Source organism: Acanthochromis polyacanthus, chromosome 22 (genome assembly GCF_021347895.1).
Source record: "Acanthochromis polyacanthus isolate Apoly-LR-REF ecotype Palm Island chromosome 22, KAUST_Apoly_ChrSc, whole genome shotgun sequence".
In the NCBI taxonomy this organism is placed as follows: domain Eukaryota; kingdom Metazoa; phylum Chordata; class Actinopteri; family Pomacentridae; genus Acanthochromis; species Acanthochromis polyacanthus.
Genome location: NC_067134.1, coordinates 19019097 through 19045222, shown reverse-complemented (window position 1 = coordinate 19045222; position 26126 = coordinate 19019097). Strand labels below are relative to the sequence as shown.

General features: G+C 41.6%; 1 protein-coding gene across 2 annotated transcripts in view; it reads right to left on the bottom strand.

Annotated features, from left to right (window-relative positions):
* Positions 1-1303: 1303 nt before the first annotated feature.
* The window catches only part of LOC110952232 (vang-like protein 1), a 59557-nt gene continuing 34734 nt past the window's right edge, over positions 1304-26126 (bottom strand). Inside the window, exons 4-9 of one of the 2 annotated variants that reach the window (XM_022195686.2) lie at positions 18660-19091; positions 17942-18117; positions 9825-9985; positions 5416-5566; positions 4934-5168; positions 1304-4823 (exon numbers count right to left, since the gene is read on the bottom strand). In XM_022195686.2, the coding sequence (XP_022051378.2) occupies positions 4563-4823; positions 4934-5168; positions 5416-5566; positions 9825-9985; positions 17942-18117; positions 18660-19091 (1416 nt within the window). In that variant the 3' untranslated portion in view covers positions 1304-4562. The remainder of the gene's footprint in view (positions 4824-4933; positions 5169-5415; positions 5567-9824; positions 9986-17941; positions 18118-18659; positions 19092-26126) is intronic. The other variant, XM_051943085.1, reaches the window with a different exon arrangement.

Genomic DNA, 26126 nt, shown 5'->3' with positions numbered 1-26126 from the left:
AGCCAATTACCGCTGAGCTCCATGACAACAAAAAGCCACCGAAATAAGGGCAGAAAAAAGGGGTGATATTTTGCTCAAGCATGTCACACAGCAGGGCCACACGCTTAATGTGCAGCGACAGAGGAGAGTGTGCAACCCGGAGCACATGGAGATGTTGATGAAATGAACGCCGGAGGAGTTAGTTTGACAGAAAGGGAGAGAGGTAATGAAAACATCCAGGTAAGGGTTGGTGTAGATGGTGTCACTTTTGTTTGTTTAGCTTGATTGTAGTTTGGTTGAAGGGAAAATCAAAATGCAATAAAAAAAAAAAAAATCAGAATATTCACCGATTTATGGAAGCCAAGAAAGGCCAAGATTGGAATATTAAGGTTAATAAATGTGGTTTCATACTGCCAGATGTTGGTATCAGACATCCTCTCTAGACCTGAATCCAACGCAGATATTTAACATGTTCTGTTTTGTACATACCGTTTATTTTTACACACAGGTTTTTCAGTTTAAACTACTCTCACTAGTCACCGTTGCCTGAAACTGTGTCTTTAGACAACCAAGAGGCATTCTGGGATATGTAGGAAATCAAACACAGGTTAAATAAGGGAGGACGGCTGCAAAAAACACTGACAAAGTGAAATCAGTCACAGAACAGGGATCGAAACTGTAGAAACTCAGTTATTAGTAATATGCAAGATTGGATTCTTCTTTAAAATATAATCGAATTAATAAAGAGTAATTCCATTTTAAATCATCACATTTTTAGAACCACTTCTGCTTAACCATCTTAAATTTTTATACCACGACATAGGCAAATTTCCGAAGATATTGCTGAAATTTAAGCGTCATGTATGAAATACTTCCTCAGATGATTAAAAAAAAAGCCCATCAACCCACTTCCATCATGTTTTGTCGGACAGTGAAACTTGAGGTAATATTTGAACAACAATATCAGGAACAATTAAAGGTAAAAGCCTGAATTTTTCACTGCTATTTCTCATGTCATTGATTCAAAAACTACAATATTGGATACGTGGATCAAATATTCTGATTGCGAGTGAGCTGGAATATGGAATAACGGAGCCATCATGAACACAAGAAGTCAGCTATAGATATTTTCTTAACCATATGTAGCCGTGTGTCACAGTTTCACAAAATAAACCACACAGAAACGAAATATTGACTCTTCGAAACGAAGCCTCACATTTCAATGACAAAAAAAAGCAAAAAACTGCTGATTATTTAAGAGGGAAAGAATCTACTTTGGATCATCTGTTCCTCGTGAAATAAAAGCACCGCCATACTCAGCAGATTTACAAACGTTCATAAAAATGTTTTATTTTCTTAACAAATGCTAATGCTGTGAAACTGAAACGTGTCTTACATTGCCATGTCATCGTAAAGCTGTCCATCAGAAACCGAGCCGTGACAGAGGACTGTGACGAGGCAGCAGTGGGACAGATGGAGCTGATGAGGAGGAGGAGGAGGGAGGAGGAAGGCTGGTCATGGGAACTGGAATGGAACACACACACACATATATAAACACACACGTGCTTGTTTACATAAATAGATACAGTGTAAAAACAGGAGGCACAGTCACATCGGGATCATACAAAGTTCATCTGTCTGTCGGTACAAAACATGGCCAGCGGCAGGCGTTTGATTTAACTTTTAGTTTTTTTTACAGTGAAGTTGCAGAAAGGAGCAGAATTGTTCTGTATATGAACAGATGCCGGGTTTAGCAGCCAGGGGGCAGTAGTGGACAACACAGCTCACAGCATATTGTTAGATATTCTTCTGTGTTTAGTGTATTTTTTTCTGAGTTTGACAGGAGCAGAGGAATCATAATTTAATCATGTTCATCTGGATTTAGTTGAATCATCAAGTGAAAGAAATAGAGAAAAAAAAAATCCCTTCCGTGAAAGAACAGACCTCGAGGGATTTGCATGTTTATCAGACAACAGAGGTGAGAAAAGGCAGTAAAGGAAAACCAGACAGTCCAGTTGGGAAGGAGGTTCCACCCTGCTGGAGCTCTGTTCAGACTCTGCTGGTTCACTGTCAGATATCATAAACCCACATGATAAAAGCAAACCCTGTGAGCCCTGAGGGATAAAAATCACACTGAAATATGGTAAAATCTCTGCTTAGCTGAGCGACTCAATGAACCAGATATTTAGATATGCATTTGTAGTATTGATAAATTCAGTATAATGTCCATTTTCACACCACAACCATGAAAGAAGAAGAAACTTTTCACATTAAAAGCCTTGTTAACCCTCCTGCTGTCCTCATTTACAGGCACCAAAAAATATTGTTTCCTTGTCTAAAAAAAATTCAAAAATTTAGTAAAAAAATTCCCAAGTTTCTGAAAATTTGCAAAACCTTCAGAAAGAAAATTCCAATAATTCCTTCAAAATTTCCATTCAAAGTTTTATTAGAAATGTGGCAAGAAAATTCTTGTAGTTTCAAAAAATGAATAGTCCAATTTTGCAAAAAAAATCCTAAAAATTTCTAAAATGATTGCATATATATCATTAAAACTTCCAATATTTTCTTTAAGAGCATAAACCAAAAAACAAAAAAAAAACAACAAAATCCAGCAAAATTTACTGGATTTTGGTTGATTTTCTTGGTTAATGTTCTTAAGAAACTTAACATTTCTTTCCCCCCCCCCCCCTGCCTAAAAATTTTCAAATTTTCCCCAAAACATTGAAAATGTGGACATCAGAAGTTTCACTGTGAAAATATATATTTTTTCCAACATTTTCAAACCTTGAAGCGGGTCAACACGAGGGTTAATGGCACGTGTCCACAGAATCAGGTCTTCTACTACTTACTGCTCCTGAAAATCTATAAAACAAACAGTAAGCACTCAGCAGCTCAAGTTAATGTACAAAAAACACCTTGTTTTGAAATGTTTTCATCACAACAAAAAGTTGTTCCAGGAGTTTTAAGGCCACAAGTGAAGCGTCCGTCCAATCAGGTGCAGCCAGGCTTTGAGAATGTACCGTCTCCTGTTTAACACCAATACAATATCAATCAAACAAATCAATGCAAGCGCACACCTCCTGCAGACACGTTCCATAAGCGCTGATGTACACACAGAAACACACATCCACAACACACTCCACTTTGTAGCAGGTTGTCATGCGTGTGGCTGCGTGTTTCCCGTCTCTACACTGCCGACAGTCAAATGATCTGAGAAATAAAAGTCTTGCAGCTTTCCCTTGAAAAGTAGCCTTTTAATGTGAAAAATAACAGAAGTGTGGGCTTTTGTAGACAGCAGCTTAATGTTGATGAGGAGTACAGCAAAGAAGAAACAAGCAGAATGAACCAAAGTATGAAGCCGTTAGAAAAACAGAAGAGCAGGTTAGTGCTGTGAAAATGGGACATTATACTAAAGTTACCATTTTCATCTCCACTTCAGAGCTACTTTGGATTTCCTGCTGTTTCGCCAAAGAAAAAAAAAGGAGGAACTCTGTTGTGGAGAAATCAGTAGTACTTTTATTGTCTGGCATAACGTCTCCCTGCTGCCTTCCCTTCCAGTCCGACATGGAAGCCCTGAGAAGGTTACTGAGCCGGTGATGCAGGGCAAATGTTTTTGGCCACGTGTCCATCTCTGCATGTCTCTTCTTCAGTTTGTTCATCCTGGTCTTTAACATCGCATGCTCATGTTGTTCCCAAATGGAGTGGAAATATCGCAGATTTTGCTCCATTGCACCTGGAGAGGAGTCCTGCAACTCAAAATGTCCCGATTTGGCCGCTAAAATTAGCACTCACGGGTGCTGCTGTCCGCCACAGACCGGACGTGATGGAGGGCGACATCTCAGCCGCCAGGAGGAGACGTCCTGAAATAGTGACGAGGAGAAAGCGCTCCCACATCCTTTCAGAGCAGGCTGAGATCCTGTTCCCACACTTTTAGGCATTTCTCTCCTTTCTACACTTAAAGGTGCATTTGATGCAAAATCTGATTGGAGTTGTTTCATTTTTTTGTCAATGCATTTACTTTGATTTTCATGAGACGACATCCAAAAGCATCCAAATACTTCCAAATGTCACCAATGAGACGACAGTACAGGTAACATAGTTTCCATCAGGCTTTAAATATCAAACATGGAGTCACATTGCAGCAGTCCTTAGTGGTTTGTCTGTCTGTCTGTCTGTCTGTCTGTCTGTCTGTTTTTTGGAAACTCCACACAGAGACCATGGACTTCCTGTGAGGGCGTCAGAAACCTAAAAAAAAAGTGTCTTGTTCCCATCTCATGTGGCTCCATCATCTCAAACACAAAGGGAACGAGTGATTGCGTTGACAAAATGACACACACACCCATACACTCACATGTGCACACAACCACATCCGAGGCGTCCAAACTCCTGTTTCGACTATTCTTCTTTTCATCCAAATCAAACATTAAAAGATCAATATATTCAGACATGTGTGTGGTATATAGATTTATAATAATATATAAAAAAATCCAAAGAAGTAAAAATAAAAACTGCAAACCCAAAATAAAAAAATTTGAGAGCAACGCAACAGGGTGAGAAATTTTAAAAAAAAGACATCCGTTGTCCTACACGGAGGTTTCGGACTGTAGCCGCAGGACAAACTTGTGTGATTTGGGGTCGATGTACTCCTCAGACATCTGGATGTAGGGGATCTTCTTGGACGTCACCACCAGGCTGAAGTCCACACATTTGAGCAGGAAGACGCCGCCGTCTTTCAGGCCGCTGGTGACCGATGCTTCACTGATGAGCGTCCACTGACGGGCCAGCCAGTGGTCCCGGCTGTACTGCAGGGTCGGCCCCGGGGTCAGGTAGCTCTCCAGGAACGCCTGGGAGGGAGGAACATTAAGTATCATGTACTGCTATATGCTAAGCTCTTAATAAAATCAACAATTCATGAAAACCTCCTGAAGGTGACCACCAGGCGTTGAGGACAGACCTTGGGCGTCATGTTGTTGGTGATGCAGAAGGCCAGGTGCTGCTGGATGCTCTCCATGCTGTGGCAATGCTGCTGCTTGGTGGTCCTCAGGTACTTCTGCAGGGCCCGAGCCATGGAGGGGAAGATGGCTTGGGCTGCCTCTCGAGGGTCCATCACGTCCCCTGGAGCCTTTTTCTGCTCCTCCTCCTGCATGCGCTTGATGTGGGTAAAGGCCTCCTCTACTGCCACCACCAGGCTGGGAGGAAACGGCAAATTAAGTTTATACTCTGATGAAATGAATTATTTACATTATTTAAAAGTTTGGGGTCATCCAGACAATTTCATGTTTCCATCACACTTTTATTCATGTGCTAACATAATCACACAAGGGTTTTCTAATCATCAATTAGCCTTTCAACACGACTAGCTAGCTGTACACCTTTGGGGATATGGAGGGCGATGAACTCACACAAGTTGGCCTTAGGAGTTGCAGTTTGACTCACCGTGCTTTGCGTTTGCGGACCCGCCTCTCGTGCTCGGCCTCTTCGTAGTACAGCTCATTGTGGCTCGTGTCTCGGCGGCGGGCTGCAGCTGCGATCATCGCTCTGGATTGGGAGTGGGCGAGTCCTGCTGCTGCTGCGTTGTTCCCTGGACCTGTTGTGAGGAAGAAGATCACATAAGAACGGCTGCTGTAAGCCTGGCAGTTTGACTTCACAGGTAAAGTGGCGCTCAGAGCCAAAGACGTCGGTGCAGGAAGAAAGAAATCTTTGGTGATGACACAAAGTGCAATGTGAGGGAACAAGCTGCTGTTAGAGTGGAGCGGGTTCATTATGAATGCACGTACACCTCGGTCCATTTCCTTTTATCACCTGCAGCATTAAATCCCCAGGAGCTGACAGGAATAGCCACAGAGTCGTAATTTTTAATTGCTCCTTCCACTGATCATTTAAAAATCTAAACACACACAGCTCTTATGGCTGCTGATATTCAAACATTCCCAGTCTTCTGCCACTCGCTGCCTTCAGGAGGCATGAGCATCCAATTAAATAAGCGTCTGGGGCGACTTCAAAAGTTTTTAGAATTCGGATGGGAGGCTGCTGATGAACCCTCCCTGATGTTAATGCAGGTTAAAAGAAGGCAGAGCTGGTGAATTATTAATGTTGGGGCAGAGATCGAGCATGAACAGAATATTTCATGGATGGAGAGGGAGAAGATTTCATTCCACCCTGCTTTTAGTATTACTCAGACGGAATTTATGGGTGAGAAATGTTATGCTGAACGTCGAGAGAAGGTCAACTTCCATTTTTTTAGGTTTCTTTTTAAAACCACTTTCTGCTTGGAAGATTTACAATGTCAAAGTAGAAGCAAACCAAAGTGAAATGCAGTCAGATTTGACAACTTTCATGATAAAAGCAGTAAAATATGTGGAGAATGTGGAGCCACTGCTTCTCTTCCAGGATTAGAAACACCTGTGGACACTTGGAAACGTGTTGATTCCAGTTTTTTGTAACGAATTCAAGCTTGACTGATGGTCTCATAACTTCATGCCGCAGTGAAACTACTCAGAGTTGGTCAAGACCAGTATAAATGTCCCAGAAGTCCCAGTTCCCAGACAGCCACAGATCACATTCAGGTCTGTTCGGTCACATGAACACAGATGGCCAAATCAGTGTTTAATCTCTCTGGAAATGTCCGAGCTCACACCCATCATGTCTATATAAAGTAACAGCTGCCCATCTTGCTTTCCAGAGAATAATTTGCTCTATGTTTTCTGTCTGTTCACCGGGCTACATGTTTGACCAGGACAGAAAGCAGGAGCAGTTAGATGTAGCAATATTTTGATGTGCTGGCCTGAGATCTGTGCTGCTGTCTGGGAAAGTGAAAGCTGCTTGAAAGCCAACTTCTCAAAGCAAAAAAAGAAAGTGAAACCACGGACGTTTTGTTTCATGAATCTCTTGCTGTAGTTTAGGTCAGTACTGAGCAAAGAGATTAAATGCCAAAAATAAATGAATACAATTAGCACAAAAATGCATCCAAATACAACAGATTACAATTTACCAAATTTAAAAAAAAAAACATACATAAGTGTGTTTACACTACCATTCAAAAGTTTGGGGTCACTTAGAAATGTCTTTATTTTTCAAAGAAAAGCAGTTTTTTTCCAATTAACATTAAATGAAACAGAAATGCAGTCTAGACATTATTAATGTGGTAAATGACTATTCTAGCTGTATTTTTATTGGAATATCTCCATAGGGGTACAGAGGAACATTTCCAGCAACCATCACTCCTGTGTTCTAATGCTACATTGGTTAGCTAATGGTGTTGAAAGGCTCATTGATGATTAGAAAAGCCTTATGAAACTATGATAGCACATGAATAAAAGTGTAAGTTCTCATGGAAAACATAATATTGTGTGGGTGACCCCAAACTTTTAAACAGTAGTGTAACAGAGTACATACAACTTGGTATGATCTACATCTGGATAAGCTACATCTTGTTGTAGGCAACAGTTTGAGCAAACCACATATTTTGTTGATTTTTCAAGCGATAAAAGGAAATACAGCCACTGCAAAAAAAACATTAAATGAACGCTGAAATCTGCCACTTCATCACAAAGTCATTGTCTGAAAACACAACATCTGGATCCTGAGTGGGTTGACAATAAAAAAAATGTACATTTAGGAGGGACCACTGTGGATAGATCTCCTTAATATTTAGAACTTGTGCATTTGTCCCCCCAATAAAAAAAAAAAAAAAAAAGAAATAAACAGAAGACAAACTAAGCCTTACAAAAGGGCGGGACTTTGTTCTTTTTCAACTCTGAAACTGCAGTTATGAGCTTAAGAACCGCTGAAACTAGTGTGGAAAATGTAATTAGATCAACAGATAATCCACTATATTCTGAATTATCACCTAATGGTGGGAGTTTGTTTTCTCTGACATATAAAATGCTACTTTCACCTTAAAATGATGCAGAAAGGGGACAGATTGTGGCATAAAAATCCTGGCTAATATCCCATCCAATATTCAAACCCCCACTGGACATCATGTGTTCAAGATTTACGTGTTTGAATGAGAAGAACACCTTGACGAGGACAGGAGTGGAATTCTTGTTTTGGGATGTGCGGCAGTCATTTCTTTTTAAGTGTTCATTCATTATGCATTTGCGCCTTAATGAAATATTGAAAAGAATGAAAAAAGATGAAAATTATTTTGGATTTGATTTTAATGTGGCCTGAAAGATTCATTTCTTTCACTTATTTAGGACCAAAAACTAAACAATTTTTTAACGTGGTTTTCAAAATACGCACAGCAATGTGTACTGTTTGATTTGATTTTTAATTTCGCTTTTTTGAGCCTAACATAAATGTGACAACTGATTTGCAAGGAAAAAGATCTCCAGCAACAACAGAGACTAAATTTGCTTGTCGGGCATCATAAAATCACCTGAAGCCATTTGGACGCAGAGTAATTGAGTGTTATGGCTGCTCGGTGCTCAGGGCTTCACCACTCTTTAATCAAGGAAAGATTATTGTCTGTCCCCGAGTTGGATTATTTATGACAACGTCGGAGCAACTGCGGAAAACAAGAAGGAGTGGGAAGGGAAAGCTGGAGACGAGAAAGAAAGACGGAGAGGTCCCCGAGCGGCTGCTGCAGGATGAAAACGAAGGAGGATAAGACTCGAGAGAGAAATGACAAGACGAACAGCATAATAGCTATTGATTTATCAGCCATCTCTGTGACTGGCTCCCACTAACATCTGAGCGGAGGGAGAAGAAAGCAGGGAGATGAATGGCAGCAGAAAAAAAAAAGGGAGAGTCAGGTTAGCATTTAGGTGAAGCTTGAGTACACTTAAGGGACAGCGGTGATTTAATAGAGGGTTTGTGTTACATTCTGCCAGCTGTCGTGAGGATGACTCGGGACTTTTTCATCAACCTGTGGCATGCCAAGAGTAAAGAAGAGCAGGGAGGTGTGAGTTTAATCAAAGGGAAAGCTTTTATTTAGTGCAGCGGCAGCCTGTGAGGGTGCTTTAGTTTGGAGCAGCAATGCTGTTACTTACTGTCCAAAAGGTACGCTTTCAGTTTAGCTCTAAAGAAGGCTTAAGGGGTTAGTGTAAAGAGACACACAAGAAGGAGAGGAGAGAGTCAATAGTTTAGGCAGGCACTGAAAAATCTCACCAGTTGAGAACATACCAGAGGGTTTTCTGAGACGCATATCAGATGAGCACGCTTTTATTTTTGCATGTTGTAGCCCACAAAACTACAAATCACCTGTGCTTTATACTACTGTGGACAATTTTCCAATTATGCTATGTTTGCAGATCAATTTTCTTCCTCGCGGGCAGCCGTTTGATTTAGCACATTCCAGGTCAGAATCAACCTGCTGAGACTTGAACGGTGCATGATATGTCTGAGAATCACTGAGTCACTCGCTTGTTGCTGCCATGTGTCACGATATAGGTGTAACTGAAGAATTAAAAATACACGGAAAAGGGTAAAACAGCAGGAATCATGTATTTATTCACCATGACTGATCGTGGAAATCTGCTCAGAGCTCCCGAGTGTTTTAATAAAAACACATTGCACTTCAATATTTGCTGTCAGTGTATCGATTATTAATCCCAAAATGAAGCGATATGACGCATCACTGTGAACATTTTGTGTTCTACTCTTGATACTAACAGTTATTAGCAGCTTTTAAATAGAAAGACATCCAAAAAAAAAAGAAATCACAGATTTAATACACTCCTAATTCTTTCTGTGTACATTTAAATACAGACATAAAATAACGTTAGCCTATATTTTGTCCAAGACGGCCAGCATAAGGAAGCAAAAGCAAATGTCTGAGACTCCAAAACACACAGAAAAACCAAAGCACTAACAAAGACAACACAGAGCATCCCACTCACCCTCAGCCGGGGCTGCTGGGAACTCACCATCCACGTTGTAGACCTTAAGGCCAGCCAGGTGTTTGGCGGCGCGGGACTTGGAGGCGGAAAGCAGCGCTGGGTTGTGGACTGGGAAATCACAGTAGTAGTGCTCTATGATGGCCAGAGCTGCCCGCTGAATACTGGAGGAGAGAAAGCAGGGGAATTACAGATAAGTTAAAGCCGAGGGAAACGTTCGGGGCACAATCCGGGTAGCTCGACGGCAGCGTGAGAGCCGGGGCTATAAAACAGAGGAGAACGTGAGAAACATTAGCCACAGGACGTTTCTCACTTGTAATACCAAACACAAGGAAATCCCTGCAGTAACCCTTCCTGCTGAAGACAGAAGAACAGTGAGGAGGCAAGAGAGGCAAAAAACAGAGGGAAGCATTAGCCGAAAGACCCGTTTGATTTTCTTTGAAAACTTTCTACGAGCGAGAAAAATCCCTCCAGTATTTCTAGAAGATAGATGTAACATGAACACCAAGCAGAGTGAGGGGAGGATGGAGTAGAAGGTGGCTCTGAAGGAGGAAGAGAGCAGCACTTGGAGGATCTAACAGTAATGCTTAAATTAATGCCTTAGTGGGAAATACCCTGAAAGCCACAGTAAACAAAGAAGGAACTAAATATGATGTTTCTCACACATTTAGAAGAGACGAAAATAATCTGTCGGATTAACACAAAGGAGGACATGGTGCTGTAGAACAGTCAACACACACAGTAATAAAGAAAGCACATGTCAGCGATAAGGCAGAGCTGAGAAACACATTAACTCTGAGAAATAGGAACCATAATTTTCTAGATTCATTTTAATCAGAGATGCACTGTAGTCGGCAAATTAAATTTCTGGATTTCCATGCTGCCCCATTATCGCTCGTTTGTGCAGCTCATCCTACAAAATGCAGGGTAGGTGAGGGGTGATTTGCCTAAAGGAGAAAACAAGAAATACACCACTGTTCAAAAGTTGTGTCAAGAACTGTAAACCAAACCCTTCTTTTCAGTGTCTCTCTTCTGTTTCTTGCTTGTTTTGCTGAGCACATGTGGAGTCCGCATTTCAACAAATCCTGCATCCTCTAAAACAAACAAACAAACAAACAAAAAAAACAGGGAATCTAGGAACCTTTAAATCTAATTAGGTGATCAATCAGACAGGCTTCTCCTGTAGATCAGTTACGGAAAATGAGAATTCTGCCAGTTTTCTTTGTGTATCAAACAACAAATAAGCTGGAACATGATGTGTTTAAGTTCATTTGCTGAACTTAACTTCTGCAGTTTTGATGTATTGTGCCCAGGCGTGAACTAACCGTGACGTCACCCGTTGGTTTCAACGCCGAGAAAATGAAGCCTGGATTTTGCTACTTCCTGGTCGCCATTTTGGATTTTTTGGAGCCAGTGACATAAAATCATCAAACAGACTGGACCGGAGAGCAACTAGGGGCAGGATTGGCTGAGAACTCTCTTATCCCACCCACGTTTTACCGCAGAGGCTTCTGTTGCTGTCTATCAAGTGTAGCCACGCCCCCTGGCTCCGCCAACTTTAACGATTTATTTAAAATTCAATATTGATTTATTTTAAGATCGGCCACCTGATCTCTCATTTTGACCATGAAAACTAACGGGAAAAAAATCTTGAGCTGTAGAAAATCAGTCTATCAAATTTTATTTTTTCCAAAAATTAATTGGGGTCTATGGAGAAAAAGCTTTTTGGAGCCAACCCTAGCGGACGGCGTGATATTGCAAGTTTTTGACACTTCCGGGTTGGCTTCAATTCTGGAGCCAGATGCTACGTCCACTATATATACAGTCTATGGTGCAGCCCTAAAACCCAGAGACAAATCAAACTAGAAGAGACTTGGACTGACAACTTTTTTTCGTATTTGAAGGGACGAGAATTTAGGCCTCCAGTTCCAATGTCTGTCCAGGAAATAACAAAACTTGACTCCTTGCAACTCCGTTTTTTCATGCCCACTCTGTCTAAACAACGTCTCACGATGAGTTACTTTAAGCTGCAGAGTGACGGCCATCATGGTCGCCTCTGTTAATCAAGACACAGGAAGTGGTGTTTGAGGAGAAAGAAAGATGACAGGAGGAGGAGTGAGAAACATGAAATGAAGGGATTGAGAAAAGGCTGAGCAGCAGCTGTCGCCCAGATCCCGATCCGTCCCACCGTGGATCAGAGAGCGTGCCGGGTCTTGTCTTTTATAACCCCGCATTATTAAACCAAGTGTACACAAGCAAGGTGTCCTCACATGTTCTACGTCATAAATCAGTGGCTCCTTTATAATATACTGCCTCTGTGTTCCCGGAAGCCATCTACATTAAAGGCTAAAGCAAAATGACATTCTTCCTCTTAGAAATGAAACGTTAAATTATGGCACCCTTAAATAATTCAATACGCTGAAGTCTTGCTCAGTGGGGATGACTAACACTGGAATGAATAAATACTGTACAGTGTGTACTACTGAATTAGCTCACTGGCTTCTTGACCTGTTGTGCTCATATTACAGGAAATAGTTCCATAATGAAGCTTCTGCTGTCATTGTTTTTACCTTACCAATGAGGAGTGTGAAAGCAATCACACAGTTTAATATTTCAACAGAATATCGACTTATTATGAAAATTTTAGTGTCCTTTCAATTACCGTTTTGGTTTTAAGACCTGCAGCTTCAAAGTTCTGACTCACTGTTGCTGCAGCAGGAAACAGCTGATTTGCAGCGACATATTTTTGATGAGTCTATCGTACGCAAGCGGCTCAGCACCAAACAATCACACAACGTTAGCAACTGGCCCGTGAATACAACAGGAGTAAAACTGAGTCGTGAACATCCAGATGAACAAAAACATGACTGGGAATTAAAGTTACTGTTATTCTGTTTGTGCTACAGGTAGAAAGAAAACACGGTCTGCCTTCCAAATCGCATTTTTTCTTTACCTCTTACTTTCGATGCATACTGCAGCTGCCCTTATAAGGTGCATAATGCTGCATGCATACAAATGAGATCCACTATCTTGTCCTAATATTGCACCTGAAGCTTTGACAGTGTTGCTCATATATTTGTTTCAGTCCGTGTTGCAAAAAGAGCTGTCATCCGTTTGTTTGCTCTTAGTGGTTCAGCAGTGTTTATGCTCACATAAGACACTGTGACATATGTTCCCCAGAGGATTGTGGGTCAGAATGGCCAGAAAATCTGAGCTCGTAGGAGACATTGGAATTTTTTGGCATACTGTGACTTGCTAGATCTTTTTCGAGCATACTGCAGTGCATAGTGTGGTAGCATGGGTATTGGAACAACTAGCTTTAAAGCACTAGTTCATATACTGTTTGCATACAACTCAGTTAGGGATTTAGTAGCTGCTGTGACACCATAAGCTCAGACCCATGATCTGCATTAGGCCGGCAGGATGACAGCAGATGCTAACAGCTGTTAACAAAACCAGCAAGATGATTTTACTGCTCAACACTGGACTCCTCTCATTCTGTGTGTGTTTGTGTGAATACATCTAGAAAAGTGTGAGCCCTCACCATGTCCAGCATCATTCTTTAGTCCACGTGGAGAGCTAACCTAATATACATGAACAACAGCACATGCTACTCTGCAGCATGCGCTTCCTATTACCCCAAAAGCAGATCACAGTATAACGTCTGACCCACTGATGAAAGCCTTTTCACATACCCTGTCCTCTTGTAACTTCAATTCCTGCCTCACAATAAACTCTACATTAAGTTAAGGGTGATTTGGTCCATCACGGACAGTTAGAACCCACAGAGGCATTCAGCCAGCATCAGAACATCATGAAGTCTGACTGCTTTGCCATCTGGTGACAGTCACATGAACAAAAGCTGTCAGCAGCAACGTGAGCGGCTAACAGAGTTACAAGACAGATGTTTGGTTTGGTGGACAGACTAAAAATACACGACTTGTGAAAAGAAGAACAGGGGCTGGATTTTACAGCACTCACATTTTTCTGATTGTGATCAGAACATTGTCATATCGGCTTCAAATAAAAGTGAATAGTAAAGCAGTGTGTATGTCTTCTGTGTGCACGTTGTTGCCCAGCACCTGTCAAGTTTTTACGGATGTATACGAGTGTCTTAGGAACAGATACAAAGAGAGCGTAGTGCACTGAGTTATTACAAACATGTCTGATAAATAAGATGAAATGATGAACATTACAAACGTAGCAACCCTGAAAAACATCACAAACAGAACAATTAAAGATGTTAGTGTCACATGCTGTATGCCAACATTACTCAAATAAAGAACTTACAGAGATTAAAACCAACTCAGATGATTCCCACAAGAAAGCATCACTCATGATAACACTGGAGGAAAACACAGCAGGCTGGTTATTTAGCACGACCGGATGCAGAGCTCATTTCCGCCAAAGTTGCAGCAGGGTGAGTGATAACACTCCTTGTTAACTCCAGAGACCCAGACAGCCCTCTCTTACATTAAGCATTCAGAGGCGCTCAGAGGACCATTGTTCAGTGGTGACTTGCGTAAATGCTGAGTCAGTCCCTGCCTCTTCTCAACTTCAGTCAATTATTAAGCTAAGCAAACATGACAGAAAACCCTTCAGACCAAGCAGCCCAGCTGGCCTGCACAGCAGTATCTAAGCAGAGAGTACACTCAGAGGAGGAAACAGAACCACTGCAGATAACTTTGTAATTCAATCATAAACCAGTTACTGCAGACAGCTGACCACTGTCCTAATGTTGCTGCTCAGGACTGACCAGTAAGAGAAGGTAAACTGGGAAGTTCCCCACAGTGAGTGTCGTTAACCCCCACCTCTCTGCAACTCTTCTCTCAGCTGTAAGGAATGTTCAACTTGTCCAGTCAAACAAGGGGACAGAAAAAAGGTCTTCTGGCCCTCAGATTGGCATCAAAGGCAAAGCAGACAGGCCCCAGGGCCCAGGCAGCGCCTCCATTACGATAAGGCTAAGGATGGATGCCAGAAAAGCTGGAATGTGAGCAGCAGACACCGCCTGTTAACAGAAGAGATATATGAGGGGTTGCCTCAGAAAGCACAGCAGCCACTTGTGTCTGAGCCTCTCTGTACGATGCACTCTTCATATGTGTGGATACATTCACACAAATCTGTCATTTGCATGTTTACGGTGCCACTGCCAGCGCTCACACACGCATCTATGCCGGTGTGTGTGTGTGTCATGCTGACCAGATGCCGTGCTGCAGTCTGCAGGGAGCCCTAATTAGCTGTGTGTTTACAGTCAGACGGACAACAGAGCGAGGCCAGGCCTGCTGCCGGCCAAGCAGGGATGAATGGCGCAACTTACAGAGAACAACACCCCCAAGGCAGCCAGCTAACAGCAGCCACAACGGCACACACGTACGCTTGTGTGACCTGTTTCTACCGATGCAGATCGATATTAAAATCATTACAAGCTCTGGTCTAAGAGAAGGGATTGCTTAAAGATGTACTTTAGAAGATTGTATCCATGTTTTAGGTGCACAAGAGAAAAAAGTTAACAGTAAAACTAAAATAAGCCCTCATATTTTCTCAACGCAGCCATGTTTCATTACAAAAGATGTTCAGCTGTTAGTCAGGAATCCATCAAACCCATTACCTGCTACATGATTTCAGCCTGAAACATCTGCATTATTTTAACTAAAGATTCATGTGGATATACAGCTAAATTTATCAGGTAAGGCTCTGCTCATTGGAAAATACTTGAGAAAAACTCATTTTCGCTTCATAAACAAAAACATTACGTAGATCTTCAAAACAAAATGTCAGAAAGACTTAAAAATTCAGTCATGGTTTCCCAAAGATGGCATTCTCAAATATTTTATCTGTAATTATACTCTGATTCTTGTTGTAGATGAAGAAAGAAACAAGAAAAAGCTGGAATCAGAGCATTTTGATCGTTTTTCCCCCTTAAAAATCACCCAAACCAAGTGTTTGATTATCTAAACAGTGGTTAATTTAATAGTTGAAACCTAATCAGTTTATTCATGCAGTTGTAGATAGCAGGTAAAGTTAAGCCTCTGGTGATTAGCAACCAGGATTTTTCATGTCATATATTTACTTTATGACTCACAATAAAAAACACTCTTCATTTATTGTTGTGAGAAGTTTAGAAGCATCTATTATTGCAAATTATTGACTATAGCTATGCGTTTTAAGTTAAGAATATATCAAACATGGAGTTAAAGCACAACTGGGAATCTGTCACAGTTCAATAATGTACATTAAAGTTGTTTCCTCTGTATAAAATTCTGACCACATTCAGCATCTAAGTCTCTTTCGACCTAAATGAATGGAAAATTCAGAACAGAGACGAGGCCAGTGTAGATTTGTCATCCTGAATGTATGAAGTATGGGTAGTGCACCTGCAAAACTACAAAAAGATAAGCAGCTCAGAATGTAGGAGCAGGTACAGGATCATATTTCATCCATCCTGTCATAAAAAGAGAGCCATCCATAAATCCATCAGGCTTTATGAGTTCGCTGTAAACAGGAGTGGATGTGAGGCTGGGGGCTGCATATTGATAGCAGACAGCAACAGGAGAGCTGCTCAAAATGGGATCTTCCTGTTTTTCCTCAGACGGTAAGGTCATAAAACCTGGCTGGTCTAGTCTGAGCTGTTCTTTCCTACACACAGCTTCCCTTTCTTCCATTCCCACATACATTTTAGGATTCTTCAACCCTACCCTCCCATTAACTATTAATCCCTCGTTCTCTATTCTCTCTCTGGCTCCCTCCTGTAGATTTCTCCCTGCCTCGGTCTCCTGGGTCTTTTCCTCTGTACTCCGCCCTCTGTCTGCAGCTCCTTTCTGAGGAGTTTCCTCTCTGAAGTCTTCTCCACCCTCTCCTATTTTCTCCTGGCACCATTTTCTCTCCCCGTCAGCCACTTTGACTGTGTGCCTTTTTCTGTCTCTGTATTTCCTTCCATCTCTGGCTTAACATTTCATTTTTCTACATGATCATCGCTCTTGTGCTTCAGGCACATCCCCTAGCTTTCTTGACTTCCCTGCATGAATTCCTTCCTAAATTTTCTGAGTATGTAACCAGTCGCCTCCCTCTTATTCTTCCATCTCTTGCACTTGAGGTGTCCCAGTTTCTGGCTTTCCCTCTGCCTTCATCTCGCCCACTTTCCCTCCCATGTTCTCCTCTTCTATCCCCTGGTCGCCATCATCAGCACACTTTCCTTTACCTCCACTTCTGTCTTGTCTCTTCCTCTTACTCCTTCTGTCTTCCATCTCTACATGCACAGAGGTCATTTGGGTATTCTGTTATCTTGCTAGCAGCATCCCTCTGTGCCTCTGAGTCTTACAATGCAAACAGCAAAACAGGTTAAGATTTGCAGGTAAATACGCATCTGTCTGTCTTCTCAGACTAAAGGACAGTGGAGCTACGATAGCAGAGACTCCTACAGCTAGATTCACGCCACTTTTATATAGTTTTCTGGTGTCTCTGGTGTAACAATGAAGAAAGTTGTCTGAAGAAGACCAAAACCAACTTGCAAATATTTTGTGTGTGTGTCAGACATATCTTATTCCTTCGCGCCACAAAGCTCCACTGTTGTCCAAAGTAGTTAAAAACACATCAGTGAGGGTCACTGCTGCACTGGCTGACATGTCCTATTACCAGGAAGACACTGTAGTTTATTCTGACTCAATCCCACAGCGTAACAATACTTATTTTCTACGATACAGAAGAACAGCCAAAAGCCAGTATAGAAATGCTGAAACATTTGGAAGAAAATGAGGAAACACTTCAAACAGCAGCTCAAAGACAAACCAACAGATCTGTAGACAGAATTCAAGATGTGAGACTTTCAGTTGTTGCTCTATATTAATCACAATGTTCACATTCAGAAATACTGTTCATGCTAACATAGTAATAGCTCATAATGTGTGGCGGTGTTTTCACAACATGAGCATACGGAGGATGTTCAGCAGGAGAAAGATGCCATTATACCCCCACTATTTACTCTTATTTGAGCAATCTTTGTGTGATCTTAAATGCCGATGTGTTTTAGGGAGCTTACTTCTTGATAACTTGTTAGTTTTACAAACCATCCACACAAATCACTCTACATGTCTTGTGTTAAATTCAATCTTTGTGCGTCTCACCTGAGCTGTCCCAGGTTGTAATGCCTCGTCTCGCCGTCGGTAGAGCGCGTGACGCACACGGAGAAACACGGCTGAAGCTGCCGGAGCTCCAGCAGGACGATGGCCAGGTAGTGGATGAAGAGCAGAGCGTCCACCAGCGAGACGGCGTACTGCACAATGCCCTGGTAGTTCTCATCCTGTCAACAACGATGTTATAAGGGGTCATCTGCAACCAGCTAACTGGAAATATGTACAGCATGCACACTGAACACACCGTGCAAATACATTTTCAAACAAATAATAAGCATAAAATACTCCTGCAGGGATAAAACTAGAGATCATACACATGTAGGACTAAATGTAGAGCATATGAATATTTAGACACATTTCAAAGCGCTGCAGGCTTTTAAAAACCCTCTGTGTGTGTTTTCCACATACGCTCTGAAAGAGGGACCAACAGAGCTGTTAAATTATGACTCACAGTAAACACACATCACTGGGGAAACCAAATATCTGTGTTTTGCTTGTCTGCGATTTCGTTGAGCTCCCGAGGGCATTAAATATTAATGTGTCTGCAATATAGGAGACCTCTCCCACTCATGCTACTGGAAATCTTTGTTTTTTTCTGTGTGTTGAATTTCCACTTATATTTTCAGTTACACTCTATACTCACAGTATAAGCAGTGATTGCTGTTGTGTTTTGTGTCTGCGGCCCCTCTGTGATACCCTCTTAGCTCACCTGTGAGTCCAGTATCCTGACTCCATAAAAGAGCCAATAGGAGACCACGAAGAGCAGCACCAGCACGGCGAGCAGCGCCCGGAACACAAAGACCCGCGGGAGTCCTGCCCTCGCCGGCCTGAAGAAGAGCGCCCAGACCGCCAGCAGCAGGATGAGCAGCTTGAAGGCCACGGAGATGAAGAGGCCCTCGCAGGCCGTCCCGCAGCTCTGCAGCTTCTCCGGCCAGAGGAGGTGGGGGAGCACCAGGAAGGCCAGCGGCGTGAGGAACACCAGCAGGCCCAGGATCACGGCCAGCGTCCGGGTGAAGTAACGGCGGCAGTCGAGCCCCACGCTGTCCTCCAGGTCCTTGGTGATGCGGACGATGTCCTCCTGAGAGAGGCTGTGCTCCGACGTGCCTGTGACGGCTGTGGTCGTCTCACCCCAGTTGTCATCCTGAGAACAAAAGGAGCAACAAAAAAAAATTAACATACGCAAAGCTGAATTCCAATGCTTTTTCATAACTCACTTCTTGATTTTCACTGAGCTCCAAAACTGTTCCGTCAAAGGACATTGCAGTGTCTTATTTCAGCTCCGAGCAGAGAGGAGATTCCTGAACAAGCCAAGTCTGTGTGGAAATGTTTTATCAGACAAAAACACCCTTTTATTGGAAATGTTTTCCATCACATGCAACAGGGTAATAAATCAAAGCTGTCATTTTTACATCTTGCCTAATTAAAGCGGTGTGTGTTAACTGAGGTCTGACTGACTAGAAAACAACCCTGGTCATTCATAAGGAAGATTATCTCTGGCCTCAGCCTCTTTCACATGCTCTGACACATTCACTGCCTTATCAGAAGCTATAAATACACAAAGCACATTTGCCACAGTCACAGTATTAGTCGAAATTTAATCTCTGATCGAGGCAAATCAAAACATTTGATTAGTTATGTGTCATTTTGGGATTTATTGATACTTTCTAGTGCTGAAAAGCAAGTCACCAGTACTTTCAAAACTGTTCCTTATTACCGCTATGGCTGAACAATTCATAGATTTCAAATCAATAACTGAAACAACGCAATTAGCAAAATATAAAGGCTGCAATTTACAATGTACAAAGTGTGGTCATTAAATATGGGAATAAAGCTTTATGGAATATGAGCAGATTGAAACTTTTAGAAGGTGTTTATGTTTGTCCATTTATCAGTGTCTACTGTGTGGTTCAGGCTACGTCATAAAAGCAACGAGTAAATTGTAAATGCATCAGACTCAGAGTTTACACTGTTGTCTCAGTGTGTTTTTTAAAAAAATCCTGGCATCCTTGTTTAGTGATAGTCACACTTTTGATGGCGTGTCATCACATGTTTGAAAGCTGCTAAACAGAGAATATTTACTTGAAGCAGGATTTCCAAAAGATATATTGCATATCAAATCGCACTGTTGGTCAGAAAAATTGCACTTAGATATTTCACCGTTCAGCCCTCCACATCCACCTCTGAACTCGCACACATTTGACTTTGCGTAAGTCCCTTTAACCTACAGACTTATTTTTTTAAATTATTATAAACCATAAAAATAATGTCAGTATTGCTTTGCTTCTGAGTGAAACATCCCCTGAAAGAGAGCTTATGTCCACACATGTGAGAAAAACAAATAGAAAATGGGATGTGGAAAAAGTAAACAAAGCAAGCTGCCAACTGGGCTGTACGCTGACGTCTGGGTCTGACTGCATCCGCAGATAATGAAGGTCAGCGGTGTCGAAGCAGAGCTGTTAGAACAACAAAGATAAGGACTCTTTACACGGCAATCATAACAAGCTGCTAACGTGGCCCTGCGAGCGGCTGAGTGCTGCCCTCGCCGGAAAAAAAAAAAGGCAGATAATGAACTGCCATCAACTACAAGAACGTCCAATAACAGCTCTTTTCCCCATCAGCCAAAAATTCTGTTACTAAACTGTAATATAGTCCTATTTTGAGGATTATATCAATAACATTTGTGCATCATACTAGCAGAGATGGGATCATGGAGGAGATGCATTATGAGCACGTTAGACTGAGGGGGTTGGGAGGAGGAGGAGGATGGTGCACTGGGATGGAGAACATCCCACTGGCCTCAGGGTTAAAACAGCACAGATGAAGCAGAACAATAGGAGGACCCAGGCAGTGTGCTTAGGTTGTCTTTGAAACTAGAAAGAAGCTACTGTGTGTACTCATATACTGGTAATGGATTTTTTTTACTACTATACATGATATCAGTTCTGCAAAATCATATAAAATATAGGAAGAAAATCAGAATAAATGTGGGGATGCTCCAATTCAATTTTGCATTCGCTCTACTGAAGTACTACCTTACTGAAAATAAACAGTACTAATATAGCTGCAAATAACTGTGTTGAATTTTACTTTTTGTATTGTATGTGCATGTCAGTGCAAGTGAATCCCTCCCTTTGAAACTGTTGGCCCTCTGGACTTAAACAGAGTTAAGTTCCACATCACACTAGAAAAGTGGAAATGCCATCCAGTGCTTCTAAAAATCAAAAACATCACATTTAAACAAAAAAGAAGTGAATTAGGCTATTTATCTGATTCATATGAGTCTCTGCCTCTGTTTAGAGGCTGAAGTTGATATCAACGCTACGTCTGTTCAGGATTTTTTACAATGCTAGCTTGGGCTAAAGGTTGTGGTTGCAGTGTTTCTTGGTAGTCAGATGTAGTAGATGTAGATGTAGTCAGAGAGCCCATGTGTTTCGCTCTGAGGTGTTGTAGCTAAAGCAACATTTAGTGGTTTAAAATGTTCCATACAGAACATCTACACAAGTCCCACTGGTGCAATTATATTAATTAATGACTGAACGCAGTCCCCAGTTTCTTCACCAATGAGAGCAAGCATTTGAGAACCATACCTAAAGTTCCAGAAAAATATTTACGGCCAGTTTTGAACAGAACATCCTTTACTCATTTATAGCCTAATAGACTGAAACTTGGCCAATCTGCTTCATCAGGACTGTGTGGGAGCAGCTGATGATCAGATTTGATTAACGCTGGCCGACCAGCAGCAGTAAGTGACATCTGATTGGGATGTGGCATAACCTTTCACTTCAAACCAGAGGGAAAAAAAGCTCTTATACCAATACAGAAATCTCTCATGTGACAATCAGAACTGGACCCATCACTCACAGTGAGAAGCTGACAGACAAATGTTTGGATTTTACTTGCAATTTTCCCAGAATCTTTCATTTAAGTGGCAGATTTTTGCCCTGTCCTTGCTGATCGTGAAAATCCAGCTATTTTAATGTGAAAATCTATTACAATAAAAATCTATTACAATAAAATACAACCATCCTTTAAAATGATGAAACACTTTCTATTTATAGCACTACTATCATTCAGAGGAGGCGACATGTTAGCTGCTGGTGTCGTTTTTCCCCCAGACGGTCCTTTGATGAGCTCCAGCACTGAAAGCTGTCTCAGGTTCATCTGATCTCTGACATGACAGCGTGGTTGTAAATCCTCATGTCACTGTCTGCATTGGTGCAGGGAACCAAACATCACGACCGATCCACAAGTGTTGTAGCCTAGCCGCGCAAGACAACCCACGGCAACGAATTTAATTCTCTGCCAGGGTGGGTCTAGTTACCCTCCATAAGGCTCGAGGCTGGATTCTCCTAAAACTGGCCGGACGAATCACCATGAAGTGTAGAGTCAGAAGGCGGGCGTAACGAAGTGACGACAGAGGTGTGACGATTCTGACAGAAACAACTGGCGCATAATAAACAGTTATCTTTTGACTCGGCTTTGGCCACAGCCCTTAAAGATTTGAAGCTAAAATTCAACTTGAAAGATAAACAAAGGATGGCACTTAAGTGTTTCATTGAGAAGAAAGACGTATTTGGACTTATGCCGACGGGATATGGCAAATCCTTAATATACCAGTTGGCTCCACTGGTTGGGAAGCTAATGGGACTTAGCCACAATCCGCTGGTGCTCTCGGAACTACGTCAGCCTATTCGTTGCGTTGATTGGTTGTATACCTACCCAGTTGCTGCAGAGTGATTTGATAGACAACCTTTTAGCCCGCCTCCCTCCCTGTCGAGCTTCCCTAGACCCTTGTGCCGTCAGAAACATGGGGATAGCGTGGCTAGGCTACAAGTGTTGCTCTTCATGTTGCTAAGACTCAGACTGGCAGAGACTTCTTTGAAAACAGTACAAAAACACTAATCTCTTAATTGTTTTAGGATGTTTTTTTCCCCCACTTTGCACTTAATTATTAAGCACATATATTCATATTTATTTTGTTTTCTTATATTTTGGCATTGTGCTCATTTTGTTTGTTTTATCCTCTGTATTGTAATGTGCTGCCTTTTAAAAAACACGTGTAAATGAAGTTAATATATTTTATGAGCGCTCAACCAGGCAGTGGAATGCATCACTTTAAATGGCCGAACAGTGAAGACATTAGCACATCCCTCTGGGTAACCTGATACTGGGTGTACTCGTGGGGCAAAGTTTTTCGTGAAATAAAATAAGCCTGAAACACATTCAACCCTCCTAATTACATGGCCTGGCAGCAGGGTGAAGGGACATATTCTAAAAAGAAACACTAAAATGGCACCATTTATCAGCTATAAATTCTAAAAACAGGAAAAAATGGATACACTTTCAAAATTCTGACAGTCTTTGAACTATTCACAAGAAACAATTCATTTCATTGGGAGAATTATTCAAAAATAAAACCAGGATAGTGAATCAAAATCACTTATTCTGAGGCCTCATTTAAAAAAAAAACAATCAAAAACAAAGCATTTGTACCAGATCCTCTAAAAAAGACAAAATATTCTTGAGTACTTGGTGGAAAGGAGAGGCCATGAGCGACTCAGTTATGACCAGTGATGCACAACCTACTGTGCTTCATTAGATCAACTCTACAAATGAGTTAAAGGAGATTAATAGTATCAGACATAATGCAACAAACACACAAACATAAACAATGCACATTTCAGCCCAGTCAACTGAAGTGGAGACCGTTTGTGGAACAGAATGGTGAAAGCCACTTCATTAATAATGAGGGAGGCAGACAGGAGAGCCCTCAGCCTCTCCACAGAGACTTACGCAACAGGCTTTTTATTCACATGAAGCAATTATCCCATCCACAGAAACACGGTAAGCAAAGCCTCATTATTTTCTTTGTGTATTAGCAGAGATAAGTGCTCCACAAAAGGCGAGCCACAAGCCTCGGCTACGTGGAGATTCGAATCACCAGGGACGCACAACTAGCATACCTAAGCAGTTCCTCAGCAGCACAGGAGGCATTTGTAAAAACTACATTTACACATGGCATTTAAGAAATGTTGATGTTTAAATGAGTAAATCTAGTACAGCTGATCCAGTGGAGAACAGTGCATGTTTGCTGTTTAACTGTTGACAGATCCTCAAGTCTTAATCCTGTCTGGCCTGCATGTGTGTGTGCACAAGTGAGAGAGGAAATCAATAGGCATTAGGTGTAAGAAGAGTGTCTCTTTGACCACAGCGTACCTCGACAACACCCAGGGGAGACATGAATCACAGCTTCACATGCCTCATGGTTGGGATACACTCATCACTCGCCGCCCGTGTTTCACAGCTCTGAGTCAGACGCCGCTAAAGGACTCCATCACCGCTTCTACACATCAGCCAGTCGTAAAAATCCACACAGAAATCAACTGCTGTGGTGGGCTCTCTCACTGTTCCTTCTGGATTCATTCACTAAATAAGGAATCGATCAGAAAAATAACTAGTAGGTGATGTAAATAATGATAAAAGTATGTATTGTGGTAATACTTGAACACATGCAGAAAAACTGGCATTAATTGGCTAAATGTGAGGCATCTTTAAAGTTTCAACATTACACTCACTCCAGCTTGTTCCTAATCAAGTTTGGGACTTTGTTGTTGTTGTTGGATCAGACGACTGTACCTGGGCTTCCCCTCTGACTAAAAATAGACATTAGTGACCCACATTTCCTCACAGGATTAACCAATCACCACAGGCTGATCTGGTTCAGTAGCAGCAGCCCTGCAGTAGGCCCGCGCTCATTCATCACATGAAAATAGGTGAAACAGAGAGGAGCAGTGAGGAGAGCGGGAACAAAGAGGCAGGAGAAAAGTGAGAGAGCATGACAGAAATGTTCAATAACAGGACAGCCATTTACAGGGAGGAGGATTGATCCAGACAGGCAGAGAAAGTGAGAACAGTCGCAGATTACTGCACAGACAAACCCACGTGTACGACTATGAACACAGGCAGTAAGTGAACACCTGTCAGCTCTGCTCTTGACCTGTTTTTGCTGTGATTTATTGGTCTTTAGAAGCCAAATCTGTGTGCTGGGAGGAGATGAAAAGGAAACTGAACAAATGAATAACAAACATCTGAAACGGCGTGTTCACAAGAGAAGAGAAGATTCCAGGTTTCACCCTCTGATTCTACCAAGACTAAGTTAAAACCTTAGGCTCTAAGCTTTTTTTTAAATAGATTTCCACTTGATAAAACCTCCACATGTCAGTAACACATCCACTACTGCAAGGCTAAAATAAACAACCTTAGGCTATATGGATTAGAGACATTCTGAAGAGTTTTTCATACAATACATCTGTGTGTCCCCATCAGCAGGTCAGAGGGAGATCTGGAACATTCCAGCAAGCTGATATTTTAACCTCTGTCTGATCAAAACTGAAAAATTACACAGCAAACAGCCTTCCAACAATGAGTCGGTGACACTGATGTTAGTGAACCTTCAACTGAAACCTCACTGGGTGCAACAGAGAAGACGCTCAACAAATTCTTCATCTATTTTAGCCATAGTACCTCTTCACTGAAAGGTGGCATAGGCTACTACTAAAGAAGCCAGAAACAAAACCTGCTATTTGTCAAGCACTAGCAAATCTTGACACAGAAGAAGAAAAGCACAAAGCTTTGACATCTATGACAGAAAAGTCTTTAAGACTTGTTCTAAATTCGAATAGTTGAAATGGTACCTGGTCAACTCATGCGTATTCAAACTCGTGCGTATGCAATGGTTAGGGTTGGGGTTAGGGATGACAATTCAGCAACTGCCAGTGGTTTATAAATCCATGTTTGATCACCATAAATAAATAATAAAACACTGATTTTTACATTCACTCGATACACACGAGTTTGCATACGCATGAGTTGACCAGTATCCGTTGAAATAACCCGTGTCAGCTGGTATTGCATGTCAAGTCCACCTCTTTCAGTTCGAAGGACGTGAGGAAAACTCAATTCAGGGTTCCAACTGAGACTTTTTAATTTTCCTTTAAGTTGGTTGATCATGTTATTTCAATAGGTTGTAAACCTTTAAAGACAAAAAACAAAGTTGACATTAAAAACAGAACCAAAACTTGACATATTTAACCATGTAAATGAACCAAACACTTAATCCTTTCAAAACAAACAAAGAACAATCCAATTTCTAAGTTCTAGTAAAGTTCAGCAAATT